The sequence below is a fragment of the Carassius carassius genome, chromosome 12 (assembly GCF_963082965.1).
Source record: "Carassius carassius chromosome 12, fCarCar2.1, whole genome shotgun sequence".
Classification (NCBI taxonomy): domain Eukaryota; kingdom Metazoa; phylum Chordata; class Actinopteri; order Cypriniformes; family Cyprinidae; genus Carassius; species Carassius carassius.
In genome coordinates this window covers 25473719-25484445 of record NC_081766.1, presented here as the reverse complement: position 1 = coordinate 25484445, position 10727 = coordinate 25473719, and the positions used below count along the sequence as shown (strand labels likewise).

At 40.9% G+C, this 10727-nt stretch overlaps 1 protein-coding gene across 1 annotated transcript; it reads left to right on the top strand.

Moving 5' to 3' along the window:
* Positions 1-7071: 7071 nt before the first annotated feature.
* Positions 7072-8064, top strand: LOC132154356 (uncharacterized). The gene is made up of 3 exons (XM_059562890.1): positions 7072-7528; positions 7561-7692; positions 7780-8064. Exons 1-3 carry the CDS (start codon positions 7127-7129, stop codon positions 8062-8064), a joined length of 819 nt encoding a protein of 272 aa, XP_059418873.1. The 5' UTR covers positions 7072-7126.
* The last annotated feature ends 2663 nt before the right edge of the window (positions 8065-10727 follow it).

Below are 10727 nucleotides of genomic sequence, written 5' to 3'. Positions count from 1 at the left end.
TTATTTATATAGCGCTTTAAACAAAATACATTGCGTCAAAGCAACTGAACAACATTCATTAGGAAAACAGTGTGTCAATAATGCAAAATGACAGTCAAAGGCAGTTCATCATTGAATTCAGTGATGTCATCTCTGTTCAGTTAAATAGTGTCTGTGCATTTATTTGCAATCAAGTCAATGATATTGCTGTAGATGAAGTGACCCCAACTAAGCAAGCCAGAGGCGACAGCGGAAAGGAACCGAAACTCCATCGGTGACAGAATGGAGGAAAAAACCTTGGGAGAAACCAGGCTCAGTTGGGGGGCCAATTCTCCCCAGACCAGACGAAACCAGTAGTTCAATTCCAGGCTGCAGCAAAGTCAGATTGTGCAGAAGAATCATCTGTTTCCTGTGGTCTTGTCCTGGTGGTCCTCTGAGACAAGGTCTTTACAGGGGATCTGTATCTGGGGCTCTAGTTGTCCTGGTCTCTGCTGTCTTTCAGGGCAATAGAGGTCCTTTCTAGGTGCTGATCCACCATCTGGTCTGGATACGTACTGGATCCGGGTGACTGCAGTGACCCTCTGATCTGGATACAGACTGGATCTGGTGGCTACGGTGACCTCGGAATAAGAGAGAAACAGACAAATATTAGCGTAGATGCCATTCTTCTAATGATGTAGCAAGTACATAGGGTGTTATGGGAAGTGTTTCCGGTTCCGGTTTACCTAATTAATGCAGCCTAAAAATCCTTAAACGGATTTGGATATTAAAAGCATATTAGTATGTTATGTGTAAGCCAGGTTAAAGAGATGGGTCTTTAATCTAGATTTAAACTGCAAGAGTGTGTCTGCCTCCGAACAATGTTAGGTAGGTTATTCCAGAGTTTAAGCGCCAAATAGGAAAAGGATCTGCCGCCCGCAGTTGATTTTGATATTCTAGGTATTATCAAATTGAGATGGAAAAATGCAGTTTTACAAATGTTTTCTAAGGAAAGATTGCGATCAAATAGCACACCTAGGTTCCTTACTGATGACGAAGAATTGACAGAGCAACCATTAAGTCTTAGACAGTGTTCTAGGTTATTACAAGCGAAGTTTTTAGGTCCTATAATTAACACCTCTGTTTTTTCAGAATTTAGCAGTAAGAAATTACTCGTCATCCAGTTTTTTATATCGACAATGCATTCCATTAGTTTTTCAAATTGGTGTGTTTCACTGGGACGCGAAGAAATATAGAGCTGAGTATCATCAGCAGAACAGTGAAAGCTAACACCATGTTTCCTGATGATATCTCCCAAGGGTAACATATAAAGCGTGAAGAGTAGCGGCCCTAGTACTGAGCCTTGAGGTACTCCATACTGCACTTGTGATCGATATGATACATCTTCATTCACTGCTACGAACTGATGGCGGTCATATAAGTACGATTTAAACCATGCTAATGCACTTCCACTGATGCCAACAGAGTGTTCAAGTCTATGCAAAAGAATGTTGTGGTCAATTGTGTCAAACGCAGCACTAAGATCCAATAAAACTAATAGAGAGATACACCCACGATCAGATGATAAGAGCAGATCATTTGTAACTCTAAGGAGAGCAGTCTCAGTACTATGATACGGTCTAAATCCTGACTGGAAATCCTCACATATACCATTTTTCTCTAAGGAGGAATATAATTGTGAGGATACCACCTTTTCTAGTATCTTGGACAGAAAAGGGAGATTTGAGATTGGTCTATAATTAACTAGTTCTTTGGGGTCAAGTTCTGTTTTTTTTGATGAGAGGCTTAATAACAGCCAGTTTGAAGGTTTTGGGGACATATCCTAATGACAATGAGGAATTAATAATAGTCAGAAGAGGATCTATGACTTCTGGAAGCACCTCTTTTAGGAGCTTAGATGGTATAGGGTCTAACATACATGTTGTTGGTTTAGATGATTTAACAAGTTTATACAATTCTTCCTCTCCTATAGTAGAGAATGAGTGGAACTGTTCCTCAGGGGGTCTATAGTGCACTGTCTGATGCGATACTGTAGCTGACGGCTGAATGGTTGCAATTTTATCTCCAATAGCATCGATTTTAAAACTAAAGTAGTTCATAAAGTCATTACTGCTGTGGTGTTGGGAAATGTCAACACTTGTTGAGGCTTTATTTTTCGTTAATTTAGCCACTGTATTGAATAAATACCTGGGGTTATGTTTGTTTTCTTCTAAAAGAGAAGAAAAGTAATCGGATCTAGCAGTTTTTAATGCTTTTCTGTAGGATAGGTTACTTTCCCGCCAAGCAATACAAAATACCTCTAGTTTGGTTTTCCTCCAGCTGCGCTGCATTTTTTGGGCTGCTCTCTTTAGGGTGCGAGTATGCTCATTATACCATGGTGTCAAACTGTTTTCCTTAACCTTCCTTAAGTGTAAAGGAGCAACTTTATTTAAAGTGCTAAAAAAGAGAGAGTCCATAGTTTCTGTTACATCATCAAGTTGTTCTGAGGTTTTGGATATGCTAAGGAATTTGGATACATCAGGAAAATAACTTAAAAAGCAGTCTTTTGTGGTAGAAGTGATGGTTCTTCCATACTTGTAACAAGAAGTAGAATTTACAATTTTGGCTATATGAAGTTTGCACAGAACTAAATAATGATCTGAGATATCATCACTTGGCTGAATAATTTCAACACAATCAACATCAATTCCATGTGACAGTATTAAATCTAGAGTATGATTCCGACAATGATTAGGTCCTGAAACGTGTTGTCTAACACCAATAGAGTTCAGAATGTCTATAAATGCTGATCCCAATGCATCTTTTTCATTATCAACATGGATATTAAAATCACCAACTATTAAAACTTTATCTGCAGCCAGAACTAACTCGGATGTAAAATCACCAAACTCTTTAATAAAGTCTGTATGGTGCCCTGGTGGCCTGTATACAGTAGCCAGTACAAACATAACAGGGGATTTATCAGTAACATTTGTTTCTCTGGATAATGTTATATGAAGCACCATTACTTCAAACGAGTTATACTTGTAGCCTGCCCTCTGAGAAATCCTGAAAACGTTGTTATAAATTGCAGCAACACCTCCACCTTTGCCTTTAAGATGCGGCTCATGTTTATAACAGTAATCTTGGGGGGTGGACTCATTTAAAATAATGTAATCATCAGGTTTTAGCCAGGTTTCTGTCAAACAGAGAACATCTATATTATGATCAGTGATCATATTATTTACACAAAGTGTTTTCGTAGAAAGGGATCTGATATTCAATAAGCCAAGCTTTATCATTTGTTTATCCATATTGCTTCTGTTTTTTATTTGTTGAACCTCAATTAAATTGTTAATCTTAAATTGGTTTGGACGTTTTTTGTATTTTGTAGTTCGGGGAACAGACACAGTCTCTATAGTGTGATATCTAGATGAAAAAGTCTCTATGTGCTGAGAATTAACTGACCTCTGTGAGGGGAGGCAGCAAGCAGACGGTCGCTTTAGCCAGTCTGTCTGCTTCCTGACCTAGGCCCCAGTTAGTCAAGTATAAACACTAAGACTATTTGCCATATTTCTAGAGAGAAGAGTGGCGCCACCCCAGGAGGGATGAAGACCATCTCTTTTCAACAGGTCAGGTCTGCCCCAAAAGCTCGTCCAATTGTCTATGAAACCTATGTTATTCTGTGGGCACCACTTAGACATCCAGCCATTGAGTGATGACAATATGCTTTGCATCTCATCACCACGGTAAGCAGGGAGGGGACCAGAGCATATTACAGTGTCTGACATCGTGCTTGCTAGTTCACACACCTCTTTAATGTTATTTTTAGTGATCTCCGACTGGCGAAGTCGAACATCATTAGCGCAGGCATGAATAACAATCTTACTGTATTTACGTTTAGCATTAGCCAGCACTTTTAAATTTGCCAAGATGTCAGGCGCTCTGGCTCCCGGTAAACATTTGACTATGGTGGCTGGTGTCTTTATATTCACGTTCCGTACAATAGAATCACCAATAACTAGAGCATTTTCATCAGGTTTCTCAGTGGGTGCATCACTGAGTGGGGAGAACCTGTTTAATGTTTTGATCGGAACAGAAGAGCGGTGTTTTGACCCACGACTACGCTGCCTCACCATCACCCAGTTGCCCTGCTGCAGGGGCTCTGTTTCCGGAGCTGAACAATGTATAGGAATCCCTGAGCTAGACGCATCCAAAGCCGTATCTAGAGCCCTAACATTCATACTGTCCTCAATTCAAGTTTGGATGCGTGTCTCTAATTCTGAAATCTTCTCTGTCAGCCTAACTATTTCTCTGCATTTATCACATGTGAATCCCTCATCAGCGACAGAGATAGATAAACTGTACATGTGGCAAGAGGTGCAAATAACAATAGCAGGAGAAGCCATTACTCACCGTGCTTGATGAAATATTCTTTCTGCGGTTGTTTGATGAACTTGTGAAAAACTGGAGCGAGAGAGAGGAGAGGAGAAAAGAAAACAGCGATAGGTTCGAATGAAAACGCTAATGACAAGCTAACGTGTGCTAACGCTTTGCAGGTGTACTGCACTCATGGATATAAAATAAAAGTGAACGATCAAAGTTAATCTGATAAGACTGATCGATAATATCAGAAATATGGTGTGAATTAAGTTATTTTTTACCACTTTAAAAAACAGAGAGTGATAGTAAGATAGACATTCTAGAGAAAAAATAAAATAAAAACAGCTACACCGAGCTACGATTAGCTACAGAAGGCCAACAGGAAGTAGAGAAAACACTGTCCAACAGCGACACCCGCAGGCCTATATTAAAACTTGTTTTGTAAAATTTCTTCGTCATTTGAATATTGATTTAAAAATCAGTCTAAATCATGAATCAGATTTTTTTAGGCCATATGTTATTGCCCAACTTTAAAAGCAAGTAAATAAGGCTCCCTTTAAAATCACTTAAGCTCTTTTTACATCTTGTGTATTTTGTTGATTATAATGAGAGAACTTGAGTTTAATCGTGAGGACGTTTTATTAATCCGTCCATTCTTTAGAGTTTCAGAGATTTAATCATGAAGGTTTAATTTATTCGTTTCTTTTTTTTAGGCTAATTAGGCCTAAATAATGGGAACAAAATTATACAGTGCTTCCCGTTTAAACATGCAACAATTTCTTAATCAGTTTACAGACAAATGGCTTTTTCCCAATAAGTTATGTCAAAATAAAGGACAGGTAACGAATAACAAAAATGCATGTTGTTTTATTAAAGGAAAATATATATTTATATTTAAAATATAAATTAAAATATAGGCCTAATATATGAAAATATTGACATTTTGCATATAAATCCATGTAGCCTACCCCCCTAAAATAGGCTACCACTTTTAATGCTCCGATGCAAAGTAAACCACAATTTCTTTTGAACAATATAACACATAATTAATATAATATAAATAATACTGCACACCTTTTAAATGTGTCAAATCTAAAATATGGTTTAATACCATGTAGCTTAGAAAATATAAGCACAGGCTCAGGCACAGGCTTGACATTTATCCTGCTTGAATTTGTTCTAAGAAATGCACATAACTTCATAAATATCAAACTTTCATCTGTGAATATTAAATATATTCAATATTTAAACTATAGTGTTTTTCTTTCATTTTCCGTGACTGAAGCAGTCAAATGTAACACATCAGCGAGGCAAAACTGACGTCTATTTGCAAAAATGTGCTTTGATGTGCTTGTTTGATAACTTGTGGTTAAAGCGCCACTCAGCGGTCAAAAGCTGCAAATGCACTTTACACCGCCGCGGTAAAAAGGGCCTTTTGAATGTCTACCTACTAGGGCTGCACGATATTGGGAAAAAAATGACATTGCGATATTTCATTTTTCTGCGATACATATTGCGATATGAAATCTAATCAAATTTTTTGGAGCACACTTACATTCTCATTTTAAATGATTTAAACATCGACACCATCGTGTCAATTGATTAATATGCGCAAGGGAGAGAGAGCAAGACAGCGCTCATGTTTTTTGAAGACGGTGAGCGTGCGCTCCCTCTCTCTCGCGCGCGCTCTCTCTCTCTCTCTCTCGCGCTCTCCGCGAATCACATTCGTCAAGGGCCGGGGAGCAGCTGGCCCGTACAGTTAATGAATAGGATAACGGATCAACTACGACAGCCTACATTGCACATCCTGCGATGTGACTATCGTGGATTCGTACATCGCGATATCGTTGCTTAAATGACACATCGTGCAGCTTTTTTAGATCCTACCTGTCCGATCGCTACCATTTTGTTTATTTAAATGGGGAGTCATCTCATTTATCACCAGTAAAATATGGAGTGCCACAAGGATCCGTCCTAGGTCCCCTTCTATTTTCAATATACATGTTGCCCCTTGGTAATATTATTAGAAAATACGGGATTAGTTTCCACTGTTATGCTGATGATACTCAGCTATATATCTCAACGAGACCAGATGAAACTTCTAAATTATCTAAGCTAACAGAGTGTGTTAAAAATGTAACAGATTGGATGACCAATAATTTTCTCTTATGTAATTCGGATAAGACAGAGATATTAATTATTGGACCAAAAAACAGTACACAGAATATTGTAGATTACAATTTGCAACTAAACGGATGTACTGTTACTTCCTCTAAAGTAAAAGAATCTGGGTGTTATATTAGACAGCAACTTGTCTTTTGAAAATCATATTTCCCATGTTACAAAAACTGCATTCTTCCATCTTAGAAACATTGCCAAGCTACGAAACATGTTACCTGTTTCTGATGCAGAAAAGCTAGTTCATGCATTCATGACCTCTAGACTGGACTATTGTAATGCACTTTTTAGGTGGTTGTCCTGCATCTTCAATAAACAAGCTACAGGTAGTCCAAAATGCAGCAGCAAGAGTCCTTACCAGGTCAAGAAAATATGATCATATTACCCCAATTTTACAGTCTCTGCACTGGCTACCTATTAAGTTCCGTATCAGTTACAAATTATCATTACTTACCTATAAGGCCCTTAATAGTTTAGTTCCTGTGTACCTAACTAGCCTCATATCACGTTACAACGCTGGACCCTCATCCACCTGTTTTTAGCAGGCCTGGATGAGCCTATTAACTGGGTGGAACTGGGGGAGCTAGATACTTGGTCCTATTGGGAGATGGTCAACCACATCATCAATTTAAAGGAGGTGGAACTACTGGAGGGAGCCCCCCTCCCAGTATGGGCTGCTGTTCCAGGACCTCCTCAGGTCATACCAGCCACTTCCAGTTTCTTGGGGTCATTCTCTGGGAACCTCGGGCTTAGACGCAGCGTGCAGGATCGTACACTGATGTCGGTGAGGGAGGCAATGGCTGCTCACGATCCTCCCGAGGTGTTTGCGTCCGCTCACAAGGGGTCCGAGGGGGCGGCATCCCCTCACAGTTACCCGAAGGTGGCGGCGGCGTCCGCTCTCAGTTCCCCCGAGGCAACGGTGGCGCCCGCTCTGTGCCCCCGAGGTGGCGACGCCATCCGCTCTCAGTTCCCCCGAGGTGGCGGCAGCGTCCGCTGTCAGTTCCCCGAGGTGGTGGCAGCATCCGCTGTCATTTACCCAAGGTGGCGGCGGTGTCCGCTCTCAGTTCCCCCGAGGCAACTACGGCGTCCGCTCTCAGTGCCCCCAAGGTAGCGAAGGCGTCCGCTCTCAGTTCCCACGAGGTGGCGGCAGCGTCCGCTCTCAGTTCCCCTGAGGTGGCGGCAGCATCCGCTCACAGTTCCCCCGAGATGGCGGCGGCGTCCGCTCACAGTTCCCCCGAGGGGGGCAGCGTCTGCTCTCAGTTCCCCCGAGGTGACGGCAGCATCCGATCACAGTTCCCCCGAGATGGACGGCGGCGGCGGAGGGGTCCGCTCACAGTTCCCCAGAGGCGGCGGAGGGGTCCGCTACACAGTTCCCTCGAGACGGCGGAGGGGTCTGCTCTCAGCTCCCCCAAGGCGGCGGCGGTGTCCGCTCTCGGTTCCCCTGGGGCGAACCTTTCTAATGCTTTCTCCAGGCCCTCTTCCACTACACGGTCCGGGCCCTTCATCCCTCCCCCTGATCCACCTCCGTTCCGCCTCCCTCCGTGATTTCTAACTTTGGAGTGTCTGGAATCCACTCCTTAAGGGAGGGGTTCTGTCACAGTCTTCTGTCGTTCTGTCACTTTCTTCTGTGAGTGTTATGTTTGTTTGGTGCCATGTGCTCTCTCCTGTCTTTTTCTGACCCCGTCCACCTTGTTACCTCAATATTGTTTAGTTGCTCCACCTGTGTTTTTTTCACTTTCCTCTGGACTCCATTTCCCCTAAACTCTACTCACCTGTTCTCTCGTTACTTTATTCCTTGATTTAATTTGTCCAAGCTGTTTACCTGATTATCTTTCCTTTATAAGCTTCCTGTGTTTTCTGTTCTGGGCTTGTTTGTCTCACATATGTTCTGGTTCATGTCTTTGATGTCTGGCTTTCCTGTGTTCAGTCTAGTTGTCTATGTTCTAGTTGTAAGCATGAATGCTATTCTGTTTTTTCCCCTTAGGGGTGGTTTCAGTTGTGTTTTTGTTTATTTTGATAATTTATAAATAAAGAATCCTCATCTGCCTGCACTTGAGTCTTCGCCTCTTACGATTCCGTGACAAGAGCTTTTTCACATTTGGCTTCCAAACTCTGGAATAGCCTTCCTGATAATGTCCGGAGTTCAGACACACTCTCTCTGTTTAAATCTAGATTAAAAACACATCTCTTTCACCAAGCATTCAAATAATGTATCTCTTAAATTGTTACTGCAGTTGAATCTGATCAAATGCGCATTCTTATTCTTTAGCTTGGGTTAAACTAATTAATTTTACTTTGTTGGCACAGCAGCTATGCTAATGATGTCTCTATTTGTTTCTATGTTTTGCCACGGGTAACTAGGATTTACACAAGCTCCAGTCTGGATCCAGAACACCTGAGAAGAGATGATGCTGACCCCTCAGAGGACCCCAGAAGATGCTAACCCTGAATCAACAAACAGAACTAACAAACATTGCTACAAGTGTGACTGCATCATTTAATAACTGCTGTTAATAATGTTCATCATCTGGCTGACTGTGTCCTGTATTAATTTTTCTGAAAAATCCTGTCATATGCGCACCTCAGTAGCACCTCAGTATTTGAATGAGCTCTTATTGCATTATAATCCTGCACATATGGAGTTCTCAAAACTCTGGCAATTTGATATATAGAATTTCAAAATCAACTGCGGGAGGCAGATCTTTTTCCTTTTTAGCGCCAAAAACTCTCTAATAATCTACCTAACATTGTTCTGGAGGCAGACACACTCTGTCAGTTTAAATCTAGATTCAAGACACATCTCTTTAACCTGGCTTATACATATCTCCCTAACACATTTCTAATATTCAAATCCATTAAATAATTTTTATGCTGCACTAATTAGGACAACTGGAACTAGGAACACTTCCTATAACACACAGTGTACTTGCTACATCGTTAGAAGAATGGCAGCTATGCTAATATTAGTCTGTTTCTCTCTTATTCCGAGGTCACCGTAACCACCAGATACAGTCTGTATCCAGATCAGATGGTCACTGCGGTCACCCGGATCCAGTACGTATCCAGCCCAGATGGTGGACCAGCAGAGGTCTGAATGTCAGCAGAGACCAAAAAATAAGATGTGCCCCAGAGACAGATCCCCAATAAAGACCTTGTCTCCTAGTCGGCCACTGGGACAAGACCACAACCAGATGAGTCCTCTGCACAATATGACTTTGCTGCAGCCTGGAATTGAACTGCTGGTTTTGTCTGGCCAGAGGAGAACTGCCCCCACCCCCCGACTGAGCCTGATTTCTCCCAAGGCTTTTCTCCATTCTGTCAATAATGGAGTTTTGGTTCCTTGCCGGTGTTGCCTATCGCCTATAATATCCAGCAATATCGTTGACCTTCGGTGCTTGGCCCCTAATTAATTTGTGCACCTCAAAAAAAAATCTGCATCATAACAGGAGTTCTGACCTTTGTTACAAAAAGTTTTTTGTTGTTGTTACCTTTTTCCCTATCAAATATTTTAGTAATCATCATAAATTATAAATCATTTAAAAGCTTAAAACCTCAAAATCCTGTTGAAACCATTTTGAAATTGTTAACATTGAAATGATACTTAACAATTTTTTAGAGGTCTCCTCCACCTTAGGGTTGATGACATATTACAAATCTTTTTTATAATCTTATAATTGACACTTTTTAGAATCTTGACAAAATACACATTGTTGAAAAGGTCTGAAATTCAGAATTTCACATTTGTGGGTTAGTTTGTGACATAAGAGTAACATAGATCCTCTTCTGACTATTATTAATTCCTCATTGTCATTAGGATATGTCCCCAAAACCTTCAAACTGGCTGTTATTAAGCCTCTCATCAAAAAACCACAACTTGACGCCAAAAAGAACTAGTTAATTATAGACTGATCTCTAATCTCCCTTTTCTGTCCAAGATCCTAGAAAAGGTTGTATCCTCACAATTATATTCCTTCTTAGAGAAAAATGGTATCTCTGAGGATTTCGATTCAGACCGTATCATAGTACTGAGACTGCTCTCCTTAGAGTTACAAATGACCTGCTCTTATCATCTGATCGTGGTTGTATCTCTCTATTAGTGCTATTGGATCTTAGTGCCGCATTCGACACCATTGAACATTTTTTGCATAGACTACAACCCTTTGTTGGCATTAATGGAAGTGCATTAGCATGGTTTAAATCATACTTAT

Excerpts from the sequence above, each read along its gene's own strand:
- LOC132154356 (XM_059562890.1), top strand. The coding sequence starts at position 7,127 with ATGGTCAACCACATCATCAATTTAAAGGAGGTGGAACTACTGGAGGGA. Across the intron at positions 7,529-7,560 it reads TCCGCTGTCAGTTCCCCGAG|GTGGCGGCGGTGTCCGCTCT; the intron begins GTGGTGGCAGCA and ends CATTTACCCAAG. Across the intron at positions 7,693-7,779 it reads CCGCTCTCAGTTCCCCTGAG|TTCCCCCGAGGTGACGGCAG; the intron begins GTGGCGGCAGCA and ends GTCTGCTCTCAG.